Source organism: Oncorhynchus tshawytscha, linkage group LG07 (genome assembly GCF_018296145.1).
Source record: "Oncorhynchus tshawytscha isolate Ot180627B linkage group LG07, Otsh_v2.0, whole genome shotgun sequence".
In the NCBI taxonomy this organism is placed as follows: domain Eukaryota; kingdom Metazoa; phylum Chordata; class Actinopteri; order Salmoniformes; family Salmonidae; genus Oncorhynchus; species Oncorhynchus tshawytscha.
In genome coordinates this window covers 15,126,855-15,151,412 of record NC_056435.1, presented here as the reverse complement: position 1 = coordinate 15,151,412, position 24,558 = coordinate 15,126,855, and the positions used below count along the sequence as shown (strand labels likewise).

Sequence of the window (24,558 nt, the reverse complement as noted above, 5' to 3'; positions counted from 1 at the left end):
CCAATCACTGTAGATGAAGGAGAGGACAGGTTAAGGAAGGATTTTTAACCTCTGATGTAAATCCCATGGTTTATGGGACCCGGGCTGTTCTGGTACCGGTTTTGACCTACATTTTAATTTATAAGTCAATCTGTTTACACCGTAGATCGAAATTTGACACCACTTGAAGCTGGGATGTCTCTTCTACCATATAATTCGCTCTTCTGAATGTCCATCAACTCCTACTTCACAGCCACTAACAACACATATGCCTGGAAGCCATACATCACAACCCAGCAGGAGAGAGTGGCTTCATCGCTGCACCACATTCAGAGATCAATTTATAGCCAGTATTCAAAAAATAATGAATACATAAAAAAATTAATATATAAACTTTCTGTTTGTCATAGATGGACAATATTAATATGAGATGAAAGGCAAGTTCCTAATGAGTTCAGGAAGCCAAGTTGCAGCTCTATGAGACGTTCACATCGATGGGAGCAGATGTGTTGAATCAAGAGAGACCTTTAAAAAAAAATCAAATTTTCTGTAACACTAAATATACAAATATGTATTTTACAGTTATAAGGAAGGTGAAATCTTATAGTTATTGATTTAATAAACTGATTATACAAATATTTAGAAAAATAGAAGTCATTTAAAGCCTTACGTAGTTTTGTTGAAAAGGAAATACATCATATAAAAAAAAATCATATTTTCATAGTTGTATATTTGTACTGTCTACTGTACTTGAGCTTCTGTCCTCAAGAGTGACGACACCTCAGCAATTTATAACTATCTTTACCAGAAAGGTGAGATTTGAACCTTTCTTGGAGTATGTAGCATTACTAGTTATTGTTTATGGCCCTCATGATAAATAATTACTTGTGGGTAATTATTTTAGTTACATTTGAAGCCTTGATACTTTTGACACATGGATAATTGTGTATGCTTGCCGTTCAGAGGGTGAATGGGCAAGAAAACATATTTTAATGCCTTTGAATGGGATATGGTAGTTGGTGCCAGGCTCACCGGTTTGTGTCAAGAACTGCAACTCTGCTGGGTCTTCCACACTCAACAGTTGCCCATGTGTATCAAGAACAGTCCACCACCCAAAGGACATCCAGCCAACTTGACATGACTGTGGGAAGCATTGGCGTCAACATGGGCCAGCATCCCTGTGGAACACTTTTGATGAAAAAAAGGGTGAGAGGGGGGGGGGGACAACTCAATATCTGTGTATGTGTTTGTATACTGTATGCAAGAATGCTGTTAATTGACTACAGCTCAGCATTCAACACCATAGTACCCTCCAAGCTCATCATCAAGCTTGAGGCCCTGGGTCTCAACCCCGCCCTGTGCTTTTGGGTCCTGGACTTTCTGACGGGCCGCTCCCAGGTGGTGAAGTTAGGAAACAACATTTCCACTTAGTTGACCCTCTACACTGGGGCTCCACAAGGGTGCATGCTCAGCCCACTCCTGTACTCCCTGTTCATCCACGACTGCGTGGCCATGCATGCCTCCAACTCAATCGTCATGTTTGCAGATGACACAACAGTCGTGGGCTTGATTACCAACAACGACGAGACAGCCTATAGGGAGGAGGTGAGGGCACTCTGAGTGTAGTGTCAGGAAAACAACCTCCAATCTAACGTCAACAAAACAAAAGAGATGATCGTGGACTTGACAAACAGCAGAGGCAGCACCCCCCTATCCACATTGAAGGGACAGTGCTGGAGAAGGTGGAAAGTTTTAAGTTCCTCTGCGTCCACATCACAGACACACTGAAATGGTCCACCCACACAGACAGTGTAGTGAAGAAATTTGGCTTGGCACCCAAAACCCTGACTAACTTTTACAGATACACAATCGAGAGCATCCTGTCGGGCTGTATCACAGCCTGGTACGGCAACTGCACCGCCCTCAACTGCAAGGCTCTCCAGAGGGTGGTGCGGTCTGCACAATGCATCACCGGGGGAATACTGCCTGCCCTCCAAGACACATATAGCACCCGATGTCACAGGAAGGCCAAAAAGATCATCAAGGACAACAACCACCTGAGCCACTGCCTGTTCACCCTGCTACCATCCAGAAGGCGAGGTCAGTACAGGTGCATCAAAGCTGGGACCGAGAGACAGAAGCTGTTCTTCAGTCTCAAGGCCATCAGGCTGCTCAACAGCAATCACTAACTCAGAGAGGCTGCTGCCTACATTGAGACCCAATCTCTAGCCCCTTTAACAAATGGATCACTAGTCACTTTAAACAATGCCACTTTAAACAATGCCACTTTAATAATGTTTACATATCTTACATTACTCATATCAAATGTATATACTGTATTCTATGTCATGTATTGCACCGTGCCTATCCCGCTCGGCCATCGCTCATCCGTACGTATTCTCATTCACCCCTTTTAGATTTGTGTGTATTAGGTAGTTGTTGGGGAATTATTTGATTACTTGTTAGATATTACTGCACTGTCAGAACTATAAGCACAAACGTCTCGCTAAACTCGCATTAACATCTGCTAACCATGTCTATGTGACCAATAAAATTAGATTTGATTTGAAAAACAGTCCCAGACCACTATTCCTCCTCCACCAAACTTTAGTTGGCACTATGCATTTGGGCAGGTAGCGTTCTCCTGGCATCCGCCAAACCCAGATCAGTCCCCCAGACTATCGAGAACAGACGGCTGAGCCGCTGTTGCTCCTAAACATTTCCACTTCAAAATATCAGCTATTACATTAACCGGGGAAGCTCTAGTAGGGCAGAAATTTGATGAAATCACTTGTTGGAAAGGTAGCCACGTTGAAAGTCACTGAGCTCTTCAGTAAGGTTATTCTACTGCCAATGTTGTGTTATGGAGATTGCATGGTTGTGTGCTCGATTTTATACTCCTGTCAGCAACGGGTGTGGCAGAAATGGTCAAATCCACTTTTTTGAAGGGGTGTCCAAATAGTTTTGTATATACCGTGCCATCGAAATCTATTCAGACCCCTTTTTCCACATTTTGCAACATTACAGCCTTATTCTAAAATGGATTAAATAAAGAAAAATCCTCAGCAATCTCCACACAATACCACGTAATGACAAAGCAAAAACTGTATTTTAGATGTTGCTTCTGTTTTTTATTTGTAATGCATTTGGCATCTTATTAACGTAAGTATTCAGACCCTTTGCTATGAGACTTGAAATTGACCTCGGGGGCATCCTATGATCATCCTTGAAATGTTTCCACAACTTTATTGGAGTCCACCTGTGGTAAATTCAATTGATTGGACATGATTTGGAAAGGCACACACCTGTCTATATAAGGTCCCACAGTTGACGGTGCATGTCAGAGCAAAAACCAAGCCATGAGGTCAAAGGAATTGTTCGTAGAGCGCCGAGACAGGGTTGTGTTGAGGAACAGATCTGGGGAAGGGTACCAAAACATTTCTGCAGCATTGAAGTTCTCCAAGAACACATTGGCCTCTATCATTCTTAAATGGAAGATGTTTGGAACCACCAAGACTCTTCCTAGAGCTGGCCTCCCGGCCAAACTGAGAAATCGAGGTTAGAAGGGCCTTGGTCAGGGAGGTGACCAAGAACCTGATGGTAACTCTGACAAAGCTCTAGAGTTCCTCTGCAGAGATGCGAGAACCTTCCAGAAGGACAACCATCTCTGCAGCATTCCACCAATCAGGTCTTTATGTTAGTGGCCAGACGAAATCACTCCTCAGTAAATGGCACATGACAGCCTGCTTGGAGTTTGCCAAAAGTCACCTAAAGACTCTCAGACCATGACAAACAAGATTCTCTGATCTGATGAAACTAAGATTGAACTCTTTGGCCTGAATGCCAAGCGTCACTTCTGGAGGAAACCTGGCACCATCCCTACAGTGAAGCATGGTGGTAGCAGTATCATGCTGTGGGGATATTTTTCAGTGGCAGGGACTGGGTGACTAGTCAAGATTGAGGCATATTTGAAAGGAGAAAAGTTGAGTGAAATCCTTGATGAAAATCTGCTCCCGAGCGCTCGAGACCTCAGACTGGAGTGAAGGTTCACCTTCCAACAGGACAACAACTATAAGCACATAGCCAAGACAATGCAGGAGTGGCTTCAGGACTGAATTTCCTTGAGTGGCCCATCCAGAGCCCAAACTTGAACCCGATCTATCATCTTTGGAGAGACCTGAAATTTGCTGTGCAGCAACACTTATCATCCAACCTGCCACAGCTTGAGAGGATCTGCAGAGGAGAATGTGAGAAATTCCCCCAATACGGGTGTGCTAAGCTTGTAGAGTCATACCCAAGAAGACTCAAGGCTGTAATTGCTGCCAAAGGTGCTTCAGCAAAGCACTGCGTAAAGGGTCTGAATACTTAGGTAATTGCGATAAGTTTTTTTCAATATTGAATACATTAGCAAAACATTCTAAAATCCTGTTTTTGTTTTGTCATTATTGGGCATTGTGTGTAAATTGATGAGGGAAAAACACTAATCAATTTTAGGATAAGGCTGTACAGCAACAAAATGTGGGAAAAGTCAAGGGATCTGAATACTTTCCAAATGCAGTGTATAACCTATCAGTTTGTGTGCGTGTGTGCATAGCTTAAAAGAGGAACTTCCCTTGCAAGGCATTAAACATAGTGGAGGTGCTACCCCCCTCCTCTTTTTTTTATTATTTAAGTTCATTTGGAAAAGTAAAGACATTTTAAAGATTAAATAAAGAGAATACCCTCCCTTCTTTCTAATCACATCAAATATATGAATTAATGTTCATCACACATTTGTTAAAGCATAGTTACCGAAAATGACAAATAGATTATATCCTGGATAAGTAGCAACATTACTAAAGCTTACCACTGGATTAGTAAACTGATAAATGTTTCTGGTCTCTGTCACACAAAGACAGTAAACTACTTGCTAGTTAAACCTCCATGGAGGATTTGGTATTGATATACATAGGACAAGACAAAAAAAGCAATACCTCTCCCAAGGGCCTTAAACATGCTCTAAGGCACCTGTATGTATTTGTTTTTACCATAAAGAGCTTTACGTTATGGCCATCCTTCTGAAAAAGCGGTGAAAAAAAATTGAAGTAATTTAAAAAGAGGACCAAAACCTATTATACGAATGATCAAGGACATGGTATTATATGGTTCTATCTGCAAAATGTATAGCTTTGAGATAATTTGTATTTTTCCAAGTCCCAGATTTCATAACTGTTTTGTGAAGTCTTCCTCTTTCATGACTCAATAAGCATGTCGCCGTACATACAATTATTTTTGATTGACAACCCATCATTGTGTGATTCCATTGCAAATAGAACCGTATAGCAGCAAGTTAAAAGGTATTTGCGCAGATAGAGCTTACAGGTTTTACTTTTTTTTTTCTTCGTAAATGTACCTTTTTTCTGTTGTTGACACATCTCACACGTAAAGGACCACATAAAGAACAACTCGTTGCACATTTGTGGCCCTTTTGAACCTTAACTCTTGCCATCCTAGCATTGGGTGACTACAGTGAAAGAAGCAGACATTTCATAATCACATAGTGCTTCTCAATATGGCTCCCTATTTCCTATATATATTTTGACCTGGGCCCAAAAATAGTGCACTATATAGGGAACAGTCCATATGGTGCCATTAGGAAAACTCCTGACTACTGTAACCACTGATCTGTAAGGACGGTAGCCTAATCTAGCCTAGCCTAGTGTATCGCCTACTGAGTAAGATGAGGGCTTTATGAAAGGAAGATGCACACACAACCTATGTTTTGACTCAGGTCAACAATCCACCCACTTCAGATCCAGAGTTGTTCCTAGTCGGGTCAAGATGTTATTTTTGTTGTGCTGGAACAGCTTGACCTAATGTCTGTGCTATTTATGGTGCTGTAACTGATCCTGGACAAGTGCAAAAAGCAGCAGTGAGATCCTTGAAATAGCATTGATCCGGAAGCCAGTAATTTCTCCCATGGCAATGTATCTGACTGCAGACACGCTCTCAAGTGCAAGTTTCATGACTATACTCAAAATCAAATCAAATTGTATTGGTAATATGCACCGAATTACAGCAGGCGCAGACTTCACAGTGAAATGCTTAGTTACGAGCCCATTCCCAACAGTGCAGAGTTAAAAAGTAAGACAAATATTATATATTTATATTATATATTATTATATATTATATATATTATATATTATTATATATATATAACATTAATTAATTTATACGTCTGAATTTGGTCACTATCTAATTCTTAAGAGTCAAAGGGGGAGGGGGGGGATCTAAGTTGACAAATGTAATTGTTTTAAGAACATACCATGGATAATTTAGCTTTTTTATGTTTAGGGTTTAGAAAGCTTTAATTTTGAAGATAGATTGTGGCTTCTATCAATGTAATTGTCTGCATCATTTTCATTCCCCATATATTTTTGAGGTAAATAGATATACCAGTCAAAAGTTTAGACACACCTAGTCATTCAAGGGTTTTTCTTTATTTGTACTATTTTCTACATTGTAGAATAATAGTGAAGACATCAAAACTATGTAATAACACATATGTAATCATGTAGTAACCAAAAAGTGTTAAACAAATCAAAATATGTTTGCCTTGTTGACAGCTTTGCATTCTGTCAACCAGCTTCATGAGGTAGTCACTTGGGATGCTTTTCCAACAGCCTTGAAATAGTTCCCACATATGACAGCTGCTTTTCCTTCACTTTGCGGTCTAACTCATCCCAAACCATCTCAATTTGGTTGAGGTCAGGTGATTGTGGAGGTCAGGTCATCTGATGCAGCACTCCATCACTCTCCTTCTTGGTCAAATAGCCCTTACAGACACTGGAGGTGTGTTTGGGTCATTGTCCTGTTGAAAAACAAATGATAGTCCCACTAAGCCAAAACCAGATGGGATGGTTTATCGCTGCAGAATGCTGTGTTAGCCATGCTGGTTATGTGTGCCTTGAATTCTAAATAAATCACTGACAGTGTCACCATCACCACCACACCTCCTCCTCCATGCTTCACGCTGAGAACTACGTAGAGATCATCCGCTCACCTAGTCTGTGTCTCACAAAGACACAGTGATTGGCAAATTTGGACTCATCAGACCAAAGGACAGATTTCCGCCGGTCTAATGTCCATTGCTTGTGTTTCTTGGCACAAGCAAGTCTCTTCTTATTATTGGTGTTCTTTAGTAGTGGTTTCTTCACAGTAATTCGACCATGAAGGCCTGATTCATGCAGTCTCCTCTGAACAATTGATGTTGAGATGTGTCTGTTACTTGAACTCGGTGAAGCATTTATTTGAGCTACAATTAACTGAGGCTGGGAAATCTAATGAACTTATCCTCTGCAGCAGAGGTAACTCTGGGTCTTCCTTTCCTGTGGCGGTCCTCATGAGAGCCAGTTTCCTGATAGGGCTTGATGGTTTTTACCCCCCTTACCCCCCTTACTTTGTCACAACAGAACCTATTGGCTCAAACGCATTAAGAAGGAAAGACATTTTACAATGAACTTTTTAACAAGGCACACCTGTTAATTGAAGTGCATTCCTCAATAATTTGCTTGAGAGAATGCCAAGAGCGTGCAAAGCTGTCATCAAGGCAAATGGTGGCTACTTTGAATAATCTCAAATATATAGATATATATATTTAGATTTGTTTAACACTTTTCTGGTTACTACATGATTCCAAATGTAATATTTCACAGTTTTGATGTCTTAACTATTATTCTATATTGTAGAAAATAGTAAAATAAAGAAAAACCCTTTAATGAGTAGGTGTGTCCAAACTTTTGACTGGTACTGTAATATAAATATACACTACTCAAAAAATAAAGGGAACACTTAAACAACACAATGCAACTCCAAGTCAATCACACTTCTGTGAAATCAAACTGTCCACTTAGGAAGCAACACTGATTGACAATAAATTTCACATGCTGTTGTGCAGATGGAATAGACAACAGGTGGAAATTATAGGCAATTAGCAAGACACCCCCAATAAAGGAGTGGTTCTGCAGGTGGTGACCACAGACCACTTCTCAGTTCCTATGCTTCCTGGCTGATGTTTTCGTCACTTTTGAATGCTGGCGGTGCTTTCACTCTAGTGGTAGCATGAGACGGAGTCTACAACCCACACAAGTGGCTCATGTAGTGCAGCTCATCCAGGATGGCACATCAATGCGAGCTGTGGCAAGAAGGTTTGCTGGGTCTGTCAGCGTAGTGTCCAGAGCATGGAGGCACTACCAGGAGACAGGCCAGTACATCAGGAGACGTGGAGGAGGCCGTAGGAGGGCAACAACCCAGCAGCAGGACCGCTACCTCCGCCTTTGTGCAAGGAGGAGCTCTGCCAGAGCCCTGCAAAATGACCTCCAGCAGGCCACAAATGTGCATGTATCTGTTCAAACGGTCAGAAACAGACTCCATGAGGGTGGTATGAGGGCCCGACCTCCACAGTTGGGGGTTGTGCTTACAGCCCAACACCGTGCAGGACGTTTGGCATTTGCCAGAGAACACCAAGATTGGCAAATTCGCCACTGGAGCCCTGTGCACTTCACAGATGAAAGCAGGTTCACACTGAGCACATGTGACAGACGTGACAGAGTTTGGAGACGCCGTGGAGAACGTTCTGCTGCCTGCAAAATCCTCCAGCATGATCGGTTTGGCGGTGGGTCAGTCATGGTGTGGGGTGGCACCACAGACTGTCCAGGAGTTGGCGGATGCTTTAGTCCAGGTCTGGGAGGAGATCCCTCAGGAGACCATCCCCCACCTCATCAGGAGCATGCCCAGGCATTGTAGGGAGGTCATACAGGCACGTGGAGGCCACACACACTACTGAGCCTCATTTTGACTTGTTTTAAGGACATTACATCAAAGTTGGATCAGCCTGTAGTGTGGTTTTCCACTTTAATTTTGAGTGTGACTCCAAATCCAGACCTCCATGTGTTGATAAATTTGATTTCCATTGATCATTTTTGTGGGATTTTGTTGTCAGCACATTAAACTATGTAAAGAAAAAAGTATTTAATAAGAATATTTCATTCATTCAGATCTAGGATGTGTTATTTTAGTGTTCCCTTTATTTTTTTGAGCAGTGTATATATATATATATATATATATTATTTTAAACTCTCTCTCTCTATATATATATATATATATATATATATTTTTTAAACTCTACCACCCTTCCCCTAATTTGAGTAACCTATTGGAAAACAACACTTAGGCTTCTACTTCCAGCTCATACATGCTATATACATTTTACGGACACAGAATATTTTACATTAGTTTTGTTTGTTTTTAGTCCCATCGTTCAGCTACTCAGCTGTTCGATTTAAAATGTTAGGACCCAAATATATATATATATCTAAAAAATGTATAAAATATTGAATTTACCCCCCCAAAAGCATTGAACAACACATTCATAAATGGCAAAAAAGACAGTCAAAAAATAAATAAGGAAAAAGGTTTTGAAGTTTCTGTCCTATATCTTGCAGATATAAGAAAGCTCAGAAAATATGCGTTGAACAAAAATATAAACGCAACATGTAAAGTGTCGGTCCCATGTTTCATGAACTGAAATAAAACATCCTAGGAATTGTCCATATGCACAAAAAGCTTATTTCTCTCAAATGATGTGCACAAATTTGTTTACATCCCTGTTAGTGAACATTTATCCGTTGCCAAGATAATCCATCCACCTGACAGGTGTGGCATATCAAGAAGCTGATTAAACAGCATTATCATTACACAGGTGCATCTTGTGTTGGTGTCAGACTGTGTGCGCAACTGGTCAACTGGAGTCAGGTGCAGGAGAGCAGAGATGAGTGAACAGGCACACTTTAATTGGCAGAAGCAAATCAGTCGGACGCAACAGCGTCACAGCACTCCAGCCAAAGGCAAAAGCGAATAGCGCACTGGTCACACAAAATAATGTACAACAATACAATACCACGGGTTCAAAACAATATCTGGAAAAAAACAGCCTGACGCGTCACACAATAAACGTAACGAACAATTAAACACACAGATATGGGGGGGAACAGAGGATAATATACACATAGAGTGATGAGCGGCTGTAAACCAGGTGTGCGGGAAAACAAGATAAAACAAATGGAAAATGGAAGGTGGAGCGGCGATGGCTCGAAGACCGGTGACGTCGACCGCTGAGCGCCGCCCGAACAAGGAGAGGAGCCGACTTCGGCGGGAGTCGTGACAGTTGGGGACAATTAAAGGCCACTCTGAAATGTGCAGTTTTGTCATACAACACAATGCCACAGATGTCTGAAGTTTTGAGGTAATGTACAATTGTCATGCTGACTGCAGGAATGTCCACCAGAGCTGTTGCCAGATAACTGAATGTTAATTTCTCTACTTGTTTTTAGAGAATTTGGCAGTATGTCCCAGCCGGCCTCATAACCGCACATCATGTGTAACCACGCCAGCCCAGGACCTCCAAATCTGGCTTCTTCAACTGCAGGATCATCTGAGACCAGCCACCCAGACAGTTGATGAAACTTTGGATTTGCACAAACAAAGAATTTCTGCACAAGAACCCATCAGAAACCATCTTAGGGAAGGTCTTCTGTGTGCTTGTTGTCCTCACTGGGGTCTTGACCTGACTGCAATTCGGCATCGTAAGCGACTTCAGTGGGCAAATTGTCACCTTCGATGGCCACTGGCACGCTGGAGAAGTGTGCTCTTCATGGATGAGTCACGGTATTAACTGTACCGGGCGAACTGTTTGCTGATGTCAACGTCATGAACAGAGTGCCCATGGTGGTTGTGGGGTTATGGTATAGGCAGGCATAAGCTTTGGACAATGAACACAATTGCATTTTATTGATGTCAATTTGAATGCACATAGATACCATGACGAGATCCTGAGGCCCATTCTCGTGCCATTCCTCTGCCGCCATCACCTCAAGTTTCAGTATGATAATGCACGGCCCCATGTAGCAAGGATCTGTACACAATTCCTAGAAACTGAAAATGTCCCACGTTCTTCAATGCCTGCACTCTCACCATATACAGTGCCTTGCGAAAGTATTCGGCCCCCTTGAACTTTGCGACCTTTTGCCACATTTCAGGCTTCAAACATAAAGATATAAAACTGTATTTTTTTGTGAAGAATCAACAACAAGTGGGACACAATCATGAAGTGGAACAACATTTATTGGATATTTCAAACTTTTTTAACATTTCAAAAACTGAAAAATTGGGCGTGCAAAATTATTCAGCCCCCTTAAGTTAATACTTTGTAGCGCCACCTTTTGCTGCGATTACAGCTGTAAGTCGCTTGGGGTATGTCTCTATCAGTTTTGCACATCGAGAGACTGACATTTCTTCCCATTCCTCCTTGCAAAACAGCTCGAGTTCAGTGAGGTTGGATGGAGAGCATTTGTGAACAGCAGTTTTCAGTTCTTTCCACAGATTCTCGATTGGATTCAGGTCTGGACTTTGACTTGGCCATTCTAACACCTGGATATGCTTATTTTTGAACCATTCCATTGTAGATTTTGCTTTATGTTTTGGATCATTGTCTTGTTGGAAGACAAATCTCTGTCCCAGTCTCAGGTCTTTTGCAGACTCCATCAGGTTTTCTTCCAGAATGGTCCTGTATTTGGCTCCATCCATCTTCCTATCAATTTTAACCATCTTCCCTGTCCCTGCTGAAGAAAAGCAGGCCCAAACCATGATGCTGCCACCACCATGTTTGACAGTGGGGATAGTGTGTTCAGGGTGATGAGCTGTGTTGCTTTTACGCCAAACATAACGTTTTGCATTGTTGCCAAAAAGTTCAATTTTGGTTTCATCTGACCAGAGCACCTTCTTCCACATGTTTGGTGTGGCTTGTGGCAAACTTTAAACGACACTTTTTATGGATATCTTTAAGAAATGGCTTTCTTCTTGCCGCTCTTCCATAAAGCCAGATTTGTGCAATATACGACTGATTGTTGTCCTATGGACAGAGTCTCCCACCTCAGCTGTAGATCTCTGCAGTTCATCCAGAGTGATCATGGGCCTCTTGGCTGCATCTCTGATCAGTCTTCTCCTTGTATGAGCTGAATGTTTAGAGGGACGGCCAGGTCTTGGTAGATTTGCAGTGGTCTGATACTCCTTCCATTTCAATATTATCGCTTGCACAGTGCTTCTTGGGATGTTTAAAGCTTGGGAAATCTTTTTGTATCCAAATCCGGCTTTAAACCTCTTCACAACAGTATCTCGGACCTGCCTGGTGTGTTCCTTGTTCTTCATGATGCTCTCTGCGCTTTTAACGGACCTCTGAGACTATCACAGTGCAGGTGCATTTATACGGAGACTTGATTATACACAGGTGGATTGTATTTATCATCATTAGTAATTTAGGTCAACATTGGATCATTCAGAGATCCTCACTGAACTTCTGGAGAGAGTTTGCTGCACTGAAAGTAAAGGGGCTGAATAATTTTGCACGCCCAATTTTTCAGTTTTTGATTTGTTAAAAATTTATGTTTGAAATATCCAATAAATGTCGTTCCACTTCATGATTGTGTACCACTTGTTGTTGATTCTTCACAAAAAAATACAGTTTTATATCTTTATGTTTGAAGCCTGAAATGTGGCAAAAGGTCGCAAAGTTCAAGGGGGCCGAATACTTTCGCAAGGCACTGTATGTCACCCATTGAGCATGTCCGAGATGCTCTGGATCTACATGTACAACAGCATGTTCCAGTTCCCGCCAATATCCAGCAACTTCACATAGTCATTGACGAGCAGTGGGACAACATTCCACAGACCACAATCAACAGCCTGATCAACTCTATGCAAAGGAGATGTGTTGCACTGCATGAGGCAATTGGTGGTCACTCCAGTTAATGACTGGTTTTCTGATCCACTCCCCTACCTTTTTTTAAAAAGGAGTTTACCACATCAGACACTGGCTTCATTAATAAGTGCATCGACAACAATGTCCCCACAGTGACCGTACATACATATCCCAACCAGAAGCCATGGATTACAGGAAACATCTGCACTGAGCTAAAGGCTAGAGCTGTCGCTTTCAAGAAGCAGGACACAAAATCCCGACATTTATAAGAAATCCCGCTACAACCTCTGACGAGCCATCAACCAGGCAAAGCCTCAATACAGGACTAAGATCGAATCCTACTATACTGGCTCTGACTCTTGTTGGATGTGGCAGGGCTTGCAAACAATCACAGATTACAATGGAAAACCCAACAACGATCTGCCCAGATGAGCTAGATGCCTTCTAAGCTCGCTTCGATGCAAGCAACACTAAACCATGCATGAGAGCACCAGGTGTTCTGGACAACTGTGCGATCACGCTCTCTGTAGCCTATGTGAGTAAGACCTTTAAACAGGTTAACATTCACAAGGCCGCAGAGCCAGACGGATTAACAGGCCATTTGGTTTACCAAAAAGCTGCCTGGACTATCTGCATTGACCCTTTCTGCACTAACTTTTTTCCTGTTGCTTAGTCACTTTATTCCTAGTTATATACAGTATCTACCTCAATTAACACGTTCCCCTGCACATTGACTCAGTACTGGTATCCCATGTATATAGCCAAGTTATAACTAATTATTGTGTGTTTATTATTACTTTTATTACTATGTGTTATTACTTGTCTATTATTTATCTATTTTCTTTCTCTCTGCATTGTCTACACCTGTTGTTACAAAGCATGTGATGAATACAATTGGTTCCATCTTCTCTATTGGTCAGGTACTTGTATCCAGCAAAACAGACCGGATCCAAAGGGCAGCTCACCATACTCAGAAGACACATACTATTGCTCTGAGTTTGAGGCCAGCAAGGTTTCCATCTGGCAGTTGCTTCGAATTGCTGCAAGGTTTTGCAGGACGTTTCTTGCAAACTCTTTACTGGGCAATGGTGTAGGGACTGGACAATAGAGGTTTGGCACAATCCACTCACAAGTCCTCCGGATCTTGTTGGCAGGTGCAATGTCTTTCTTTGGTGGCTTAACGTTCAATATTTGAACTGTATTAAGAGGTTTTGACTGCAGACCTGACATATGTGTGGGAATGTGCCATGTTTGAGGCAAGGACGATTTGCTCTCTGTTGGTGGAAAAGACGGGTAGCCCATTTTAATGTAATGTGCTACGGTGTACAGTAAACCGATGGCATGGTTGCACTGTCCATGGCCCGCTTTCCAGTTCTATTTAGTCTCCATGATGAATGGACTTTCAGGAGAGAACTCTACCTGGAAACAAAGTAAAAACAGAGTTGGGTTAGACAAGACAACCTAATATTTATTTTAATACACCATAAGGGACACACAAATAAGAACATATAATGATATGGATTGTCCATACAATTTTATAATGCATTAACTAATGCTATAACAAAGCAGAAACCAAAAGCAGAACAATGCAGAAAAGGCTACTTACCTGAAATTGAAAACAACGTGTTTGATTATTGAATAGATTTCAGGGTTTTCAGTAGTGATAGGTTTAAAAAAAAATGTATTTCATTGTAACTGGTAGGGCCAAAATGATTCAATTTGGGTCTACTAAATCTAATTGAAGATCCATAAACCATTTGCATTTCAGCAGCGTGTTTAGCAAGCAGATTTGAAATCGTGTTGGAACTGAAACAGGCTGAATATAAAGTTGGTGTCATTTTCAGCGACATTTTGAGCATGGCAGAATGGCTATTGATTATTTAATATTGCATTTTTCTGGATTTAAATGAAAATGGGAATTGGGTATGTTTTTACACACATGCAGTACCTTCTATATGTCGATTCCGTGGTTCATGGCATCCCAGCGCACGACTAGAATGCACACTACCACACTTTCTTAATTTGCAAGAAGAAATTGCCATACTCAATTGACACCCCCACTGACCTAACTGTCCATCAAAATATCTGAATTATGTAAAGCTCATTCTTTCACACCTGCCTGACTCACTCCTCCTGACTGTGAAACCATTGGACGAGTCAAGATGACAAGCACAACAACAACAGGGAACATTAACTACTTAGCTACAATGGCTGTAAGTAGCAATAGCTGAAAGTATTCTGTAATATTGTCAATGAAGTTATGTTAAAATATCAACTTTACACCTTTTTCAACCTACAACGCTACGGTAGCTATAGAAAGCTAGCTAGCTACCGAGCTAGCAACAATCTGGCTGCAAAAACACGTACATACAATCTTACCTTGTACATCGTTAATGTAAACCTCGATCCAGTTACTGTAACCTTTTAGTTGGACTGCCTTGGGCAGTCTGACATCTTCATCTGCCATTTATCAATATAAGTCGATGTTACAGCCGGCAACAGTTGTAAACTATGTGCACCTGACATTAAAACTTCAAACTTGAAAAACTAGAAGTCCATACAATTGTTGTTTTGACTTCCGGGGTTCCCCCCTAGGATTTCCCACCTCGCTTTCGTTTCAAAATGGCGGCTGTGTGACTAAAGCGCATGGCTTTAAGCTATATTACCGTCATAATATAAGAATACATGGCATTTAGCAGACACTTTTATCCAAAGCGACTTATAGTCATGTGTGTATACATTTGACATATTGTTGGTCCCAGGAATCAAACCCACTATCCTGGCATTGCAAGCACCATGCTCCACCTAATGGGCTACAAAGGACCACCATCAAATGGCCACAAGAATTGAATGACACACGGTAGGCTCCTGTGAATCACCAATATTAGCTTTATGCTTTTTTCAAACACAAAATAATAAATAAATAAATGGACTAACTTAAAATGAAAATAGCCACAATGGCGCTGCCCATGATGTCACAGATGCCATAATGGCACAGATACTTTTTCTATGAGGTCTACAGACAGTTTTGTGGGAGGCCTGGTTGAAGCTGAAGATGGTGCTGAAATGGACAATGCCGCTTTGCAGTCACTGGTGGAACGCTGATGTAACCTGATAGATGCTGTCCTTGGTGCTGAAACAGTGACGTCCTTGGGAAAGCTGATGTATATTTATTCACAGTTTATACAGACATAGCTTTATCTAACCGTGTTCCTGAGGGTGTTTGTGAACAGATGAGGGTGTGTGAACAGATGAGTGATTGAGTGTGTGTCTGTGTGTGTGTGAGAGTGCGTGGGTGGGTCCGTGCCTGTGTGCATGTGCTCAAAAACCCCTGTGTTTGGTAATGTGAAAGAGTGGTGTATGCGTCCCAGAGTGGCGTCCCAGATGGAGAATGAGTGATTATGCTTTCTTCTTTGGTAAAGTTGTGTTCAGGTTACTCCAGGGTGGCATTCAGCACTGCACAATGTTATGGAACGTTCAGTTAGAAATACATTATGAGAACTGACATGCCTCTCATACAGTATATGTAGGGTAAGGAATAATATCTGCTTTATTCGTGGCATTTCTACCTGCAACATTTAGTGTTTTGCACACTCCTGAACATGACCAATATTATTGCACCAGTTGTTAATCACTTGCCTTTTTCACTCTTTATTGATGCTCCTCGGATTGGAGCATGGCCATGCTGAAGCCATTGGAAAAAGTGGCACTTAAATTCTGACCTTGGCTCTCAGCCAATAACACGGGCCGTTCGGGTCGATATCATCATTATCGCTGTTTAGCATGCTCTAAGACTAATTTACACTACAACTCTAGGAAGCTTTGCCAGCTCTGATCCCCTGACCTTTACTATTGTGTGGGCCTAGATAGACTGATCCGTTGAACCACTAACTAAACAGTCTGATTACCAACAATGACGAGACAGCCCACAGGGAGGAGGTGAGGGCCCTGGCGGAGTGGTGCCAGGAAAATAACCTCTCCCTCAACGTCAACAAAGCGAAGGAGCTTATCTTGGACTTTACATACTGCTTTGCTAATTTAATATGTATATACTTTGTTCTACTGTATTTTAGTCAATGCCACTCCAACAATCCTCTTCCTAAAAATTATATATTTCTTAATTCCATTCTTTTTTAATTAGATTTTTTAAAATGTCAACTTTATTTAACTAGGCAAGTCAGTTAAGAACAAATTCTTATTTACAATGACGGCCTACCCCGGCCAAACCCAGAAGACGCTGGGCCGGTCGTGCGATGCCATATGGGACTGCCATATGGGACTCCTAACCACGGCTTGATGTGATACTTTTAGATGTTTGTGTATTGCTGTGAATTGTTAGATACTACTGCACTGTTGGAACTAGGAACACAAGCATTTCGCTACACACGCAATAACATAAATGTGTATGTGATTTCATTTTTTTGTTTTTAACAGTCAAACCCTGATAGGTACATTATGCATTTTTGTGTGAAGGTAGTGTCGTCTACTGGGAGAAAGGGAGATTGCACTGGCGGATGGGGGCCATCGATTTGTTTAAGGGTAGAGTCAATTGTACAGTACATTGGCAGTAGCAGCACTATGAATGGTATTGTGTGGCTCAGTTATAGTGAATGGTTCTTGTAACACCAGGGTTGTGGGTTTGATTCCCACTGGGACTACCAATATGAAAATGTATGTACTAAGGTAAATGTCATACGTTATGGGGCTTGGCTGGGTATTAGAGAACCTTATCCTGAGGATGAATTAGGAGGAGACATTCCCCTCTGCTGGTTGTATATAGGTCATAGTAGCAAGAGTAGGAGTTTTATTTTAACCTTTTTTTTAACTAGGCACATTTGTATTTACAATGAAGGCCTATGAAGAAAATAACAGATTTTTACTTTGTCAGCTCAGGGATTTGATCCAGCGAGCTTTCGGTTACTGGCCCAATGCACTAGGCTACCTGCTGCCTCAGGAGTGCTGAAGTACTGAAAGCTTTATGAATACAGGCCCAGTACAGGCCCAGGTGATTCCAAATACAATGTACTAAACAGTAATTAGTAGAGCCATTGAATTCAAAATCCTTTTCAAAATTCCAGTAACTTTCCAAAAATGTCCCAGTTTTCCAGAAGTCCCGGTTGGAGGATTGCCATAGGCTACTTCCTGCTTATTTCCTCCCAATACCAATCATCTTCCAACCAGGATTATGGGAAAGTTACTGGAATTTTGCAATTCTATACCTTCTGCTATTCTTTTCATATTGTTTTCAAATACTCCTTTTACGTATCAGGTAAGTATGAAAGTAGTATAAGTATAAAAGGCAGGACATAAGTACAAGTACTGTAGTATGAGAGGAAACTTGCCTCAGCTAGGGCACACTGCCACAAATCCTTATTCTCCTCGAGATACTTTAATTTAATCAAAGCATTCCTAATCACAACAAATATGATTTAGTCACATGTCATGGGTGGTTTACATTGACAAATGGTGATTGGCATCTGGTTGTATTTTATAGTCATGTATCTCTCACACATATCAACTTATAAGGCTGAATCACAAACGGGATTTTGCAAGATCTGTGAGAAATGGTTGAATCTCTGTTTCTGAATAATGCCTATAGTATTTTCTGGAAACATGTGTGCTGAAAAATCTCTCGTTTTGAAGATAGGATGGATGTTATTTACTAACATTCAGAGCCATACAGACCACTGAGACCTTTGCTATTGAACAGACATAGCTTAGTCTTGATGTCAAAGTAATAGTTTGCTTATTTATGATGGCTAAAACTGAACTTCCCCTTTAAGTTGTTTGCATTTACATATGGGTTTCATTTGGTTTAACTAACATGCTCTATCTTCTACCTCTAAGGTTGCCTACAAACCGTGGCTGTGTGCACAGTATTTCCCCACCACACAGAGGCATTGTGGGAGGACAGTACCGTGTCTCCAGTACTGCTTGGAGGTTCAGCAGAGGTGTCCCTTCATACTGCCGGACAACGATGATCTCATCCATGGAGGAAGCCCCAGCTTCATATGTACAGGTGGGTGTGGTGGTGTGGACTGATCAATCAGTCAGTCAATCAATCAATCAAGTGTGATTTGTAGCCACAGCTTATACAGGTGGGCGTATATCCACTCTAGGGCTATGCTGTTTAGCTGAGATGCACCATAGATCTAGGATAGATTGGTTTGGGTAAATTAATTTAGCCATGTACTCAATTTAGGAATTTAGATGGAATTTGGATGGAATTGTATGTTGGAGGATATATGTAATAGTGCTCTTGTGCCCCTGATGATGCCTTGAATTATTACTTTTCAGTGGTATCGATAAAGTTGTATGGTTTTGAACTCTGGGAACATAGCCAATAATGAATTATAGTACTTGTCACTGGCGACATCTAGCTGCCACATAAGGCAGTGATATTAAAATCAATGACACTTCCCTCTAAGTGTAAAGTGTATAGTTGAGATATCACTGTGATGGGGTACAGCTACAGGGTAGTATTTTAATACTCCACAAGGATCAGAGCAGAACCAGAATAACATGACCTACCCTGTCCTGATTTGATCTCAGTGGGGTCTCTGTCATTTCTTCCCCCAGCCCTCAAGGTTTCAAGTATTTCAATACCGTAATTAGAATAGCCTTTGATTTTTTTTTATTACTTGTGCATCAGCGATTAAATGGTAGGCTTTGCCTTTTGAGATCCCTGTTTTTCTGCTGCTTATTTGATGTCTTCCTTTAGTGTGAACTAGCAGTTGCTTTGAAAAGAGATTACACAAGGTGTGACATCAAATCAAACCACATTTCATTGGTCTCATACACATGGTTAGCAGATGTTATTGCGAGTGTAGCGAAATGCTTGTTCTTCTAGTTCTGACTGTGCGGTAAAATCTAACAAGTAATCTAACAATTCCACAACAACCACCTAATACACACAAATCTAAGTAAAGGGATGGAATAAGAATATGTACATATATATATATATATAAATATACATGTTTTGGGGTTCCCGAGTGGTGCAGTGGTCTAAGGCACTGCATTGCAGTGCAAGAAGCATCTCTACAGTACCTGGTTCAAATCCAGGCTGCATCACATCCAGCTTTGATTGGGAGTCCCATAGGGTGGTACACAATTGGCCCAGTGTTGTCTGGGGTAGTCTGTCAAAATAAGACTTTGTTCTTAACTAACTTGCCTGGTTAAACAACTAAAAAAAATATATGGATGAGTGATTACTGAGTGCCATAGGCAAGATGAAACAGATGGGATGAGTAATGCAAGATATATGAACATTATTAAAGTGAGTAGTGATCTATTTATTAAAGTGGCCAATGATTTCAGGTCTGTATGTTGGCAGCAGCCTCTCTGTGTTAATGACGGCTGTTTAACAGTCTGATGGCCTTGAGATAGAAGCTATTTTTCAGTCTCTCGGTCCCTGCTGTGATGCACCTGTACTGACCTCGCCTTCTGGATGGTAGCGGGGTGAACAGGCAGTGGCTCGGGTGGTTGTTGTCCTTGATGATCTTTTTGGCCTTCCAGTGACATCAGGTGCTGTAGGTGTTCTGGTGGGCAACGGTGTAGATTATATTTACTGTGCTGCAGTATGGGGTCGGTACTAAATGTGACTTTTTTTCATTTTGAGTTCAGTATAGGGTCATTATTGTTAGGTTATGATACAACATGATGACATAATGATACTGATAGTTGAGTCGTATGAAGACTATGGTTTAATCGTGCATACTGACTGGTATTTATGCTCTTATGCACATGGTAATATGTCTTTTTTTGGTGATACATTTCAACAAAACACTGCGTTAGCACACTGCAAGTAAGGCTGGAACTAGGCTGGGTCGTTTATTTAGCTTATTGTGGGTCATCTGAATGAATGAATGTATACACTGTATACACTATTGGTATTGGGAAATTGAGTTTGTCATCATCATCAGACACAGGCATGGATGATACAGACACACAGGGATGCATGAGAGGGATGCACAGTGACATTTGCATTTATGGCTTATATCAGTGTGTACCCACTACTCTCTTCATCCCCCACAGGGCTACTGGGGAGCCATGGGCAGCCCAACAGCCAGGCAGAGTGCTGCGACGTCCGGTGGGACTCTAAACCGGACAACCGATCCCGTGGGACGCTGAAAAGGACTCCAACACCCTCCTGCCATCACCAACAGGGGGTGTCGACATCAGTCACCTCGGCCGCCACACCCACCAGACTGTGCAGCAGCAGCGGCCGGCTGAAGCTGTGCCTGCTGGTCTTTGTTCTCCTGCACACTGTAGTCACCATCACAACCGCATCCCACAATTCCACTGGGGTCGTCGGTGTGGCGGCCATTTTCCCCCTGGAGGAAAGCTCCTCCAGTGAGGAATAATGGATAAAAATAGCAAAAAAACGTCAGGGTTTTATCTGGGTGAGTGAGTTGAAAAACCGGTTCTGACCAGTTCTGGCTGCTGCGTCTCGGTTCAGAGAGAACCCTGGAAGGTCCCTGGTATGTGCTGTCAAAGCCTCATTGGGCCACAGGAAGTGAGAGCAATTTACCAGGAGCAAAGGATGCTGGTAATTGTAGTCATGTGGAGAGGCGACGACATGGGCGGAACCAACACACCTCAGACCAAAGGATCAATATCATATCACCGTGTCAATCTAAACCTGAGTTCACCTTTTCTGTCTCTTGTTTCATCAGAATGTACAATATCATTTTCTCTCTCCTCCTTGTTCAGTTGTTTGTGGAGTTTATTGGAATGTGAATTGGTTGTCTTAGAACATATAAAAGGCAGAGAATATTGAAAAGGTATCACCAACCTGTGTATTTTTTTCCACCCCTCTCATCACCAGTAACCTTTAGCTTCTTTTGAGGTAACAGACAGTGGATATGCTAACAATATTCTTAACTCAAACACTCACAAACAGAAAGAGCAAACACGTATAGATCCCCGCCTGTCCTGGTGGGTACATTGAAAATATCAGTCATAACAGGGTACTCTCATGGCAGTACATATAACTCTAATCCAGAGCCAGTGAAGAGCAGGTGTAGTATGCCTTTTTGCACTATTTTGCCGACCTGAACCGTATTGTGCTCGCTTGGATTATTTTCTTTACACGGTTGCATGGTTCCAGCAAATATGCTGAATGTGTAACCAGGCCAGTGCAGTACAGTACAGTGCAGCTCTGCTCATCCTAGCTTGGCTCAGTAGTGTGAATAGGGTAGCAGTGGAGGTCTTGTCACTTGGATTCAATTGTCCCACCAATTGGCTTCAGTGTACCTCGGAGTTCATATTATTTGAGCCAATACGTTTCTCTCTCATTATACTGTGTCCATGTGTTTGTATGTGATGGGCCCAAAGGGGACGTCAGATCAACAAAGCTCAATTTACCTCAAATCAAGTCATCTGTTGGCTTAGATAGACTCTGTTTTTCTAAAGCAGTACGTCCTAGAACTGTACGTCTGGCTTTTATATTTGACTCATATATTTCTCAATATAAGTCTCTGGTACGTCATACCAGTACATTACAGCCAGTTCTCTTCACACAGTGGGACAGGTGTCACAAGGGGAGACACAGGAACACATCGAAACAAAATATATCTCTTACTGAGTCGTTTTTACATGTGAAAGTGCTCGTCGAGTAGCATTGAAAAGATCAACCATACCCAGACCTGGGTTCAAATAGTATTTGTTCTCTTTGAAATATTTTAGCTGCACTCGATTGAGCTTGCCTGGCGCAATGTACCCAATGGGATTGTCCCAAAAGTATAAATGAAAACCCTGCCCATGTGGCATCTCCAGACAAGCTCAATCAAATGCTCAACACATTTGACAGAAAACGGACACAATTTGAACCCAGGATGGATCATACATACCCTCTCCTCTTTGTCTCTATTTGACCTTATTATCATTGTGACCAAGATAATTACCTTGTATCTTTACACAGAGCTAAGGCCTTAGCTAGTAGGCATTTGTGTAAGGAGATTTCAAGGGCTGGCTCTACATACTGTATTTACTTCCGTTGGTGTGACTGCTGCTAACCGGTACTCATTGATATGGCATGTAGGGGAAGACATCTGATAGGCTCCTTATGCTTTCACCTTTGACCTTGACATCCCTGTCTTATCCTTTCCATTCAACTGAGTAGTGCATATTATGGCAACTTTGTTTTTTCTATGCGTACATATAGTCAGTACTGCCGGAATAACTCTGAAGTCAACCGTACTCGGGCATGAAGAAATCAATCTGAGGATTAGGGTGAAGTTTCTTCATTACGCTGATCTTGGGTCAGTTTAGCATTTTACCCACTAATGGTTAGGTGTTACAATTGGGGGAGGGAAACTGATCCTAGATCTTTATCTAGGGAAAACTTCACCTTGAAAGGCTATGTGCTTTAGCCTTTTCACATTATACTGTTTCCCCCTTAGGTTCTCGTAACAGTTGATTTTCTCACAGACACTCATCGAGGTGAGCTGTTCTTTGTAACCATCAATCAACAACATGACTTTATTGTTTCCCTCACATTTACTTTATTCCCCCAAAAGACAGCAGCAGATGTAACCGCCTCTCTGTAGAAATAACCTCCAACAAACTCCCCCAAACATTCATGATCTGAATTTTGTGGATCTATGCAGATGTCCTACCCCTGTCTGGCCCCATATATTCAGCACTCAAGTTGCACAACTGATGTACAACACATTTGGCACAATGGTTGTGATACAACTGATGTTTTTGTGATTCAACAGAGAGTTTGTCTGCACAATGGTTGTGTAATAATCTTTCTGAAGAAACAAAACGATGTTGAATGACATGTTATGCCATATGCATTGTACTTCAGTTGAACAACTGTGTGTTAACTGGTGTAAATATGTCCTAGAGAAGTGAGATATTCAAGATTTTTCTGTTTTTCTTTTTAGGGAAAGCTTCTTGTGTTTGTTTTTGGTTGCATTTTCTGTTAATGGTCTCACTTCAAACAAACGACAACCTTTAAAGGCTGTATCAGCATCTGCAGTATGTAGTGCTTATGAAGACTTTATGCATGCTTTATAAAGCCTTTTAATGTTGTACTTCGTTTGAAGTTGGACCTTGTTAAGAACTGTCTACAGCATTGTAAGTCAGATCAGTAGGAGAGAGGATTGAGAAAAGGTGTGATAGGTGTGTGCAAGGAAAATAATGAAGTAAAAGGTGGGAATTATGATGAAAATTGTAAAAAAAAATATATAAAAAAATGAACACAGATACCTTATTTATCTTACTATTGTCATATTATCATAAGATAGATGCTTTAGTTTGCAATTATCTTTTCTTTTTCTACAGAAGAGTTTGATGAAATAATTTATAATGCGTCTCGAAAGTCATCTTTTTTGAACGTAAGAGAAATGCAGAAACATTTATTAAAATTTTGTTCAAAATAAAATTAAAATGATGTTAAATATGATTGTTGTCTGCTTTCTTTTGGATTGTATTTTATTTTGTACCACTGACCACGGTTACCTGACTGTAGGCCTATAGCCAGACCAATTGAATTTGGCCAACATTCTGTGGTAAGTGGGCAATCTGGGATTCAAACAATAGCAAAAAAGGGGCACTTTTTTGGTGAACAAGTAAACTTCCAGGGCCAGTTTTACTCTGCATCTGCACCAGGTGCAACATTTTGCAGCTTTTTTTCAGAAAGGCATAAAACCTAAACAATTCAGCTAAAACATGAAACAGTCTTCATTCATTTATACTTCATATGCTTTATTCTTTCTCTTTATTTGACCTCTTTGATTCGGTCTTCATTGTTTAATCCCCTTTTGATAAAAAAAGGC

General features: G+C 41.3%; 1 protein-coding gene across 1 annotated transcript in view; it reads left to right on the top strand.

Moving 5' to 3' along the window:
- nalf1 (NALCN channel auxiliary factor 1) overlaps window positions 1-24,180 on the top strand; it is a 101,126-nt gene extending 76,946 nt beyond the window's left edge. Inside the window, exons 2-3 of the mRNA XM_024399524.2 lie at window positions 18,620-18,791; window positions 20,807-24,180. Of these exons, the coding sequence (XP_024255292.1) occupies window positions 18,620-18,791; window positions 20,807-21,135 (501 nt within the window). The 3' untranslated portion in view covers window positions 21,136-24,180. The remainder of the gene's footprint in view (window positions 1-18,619; window positions 18,792-20,806) is intronic.
- The last annotated feature ends 378 nt before the right edge of the window (window positions 24,181-24,558 follow it).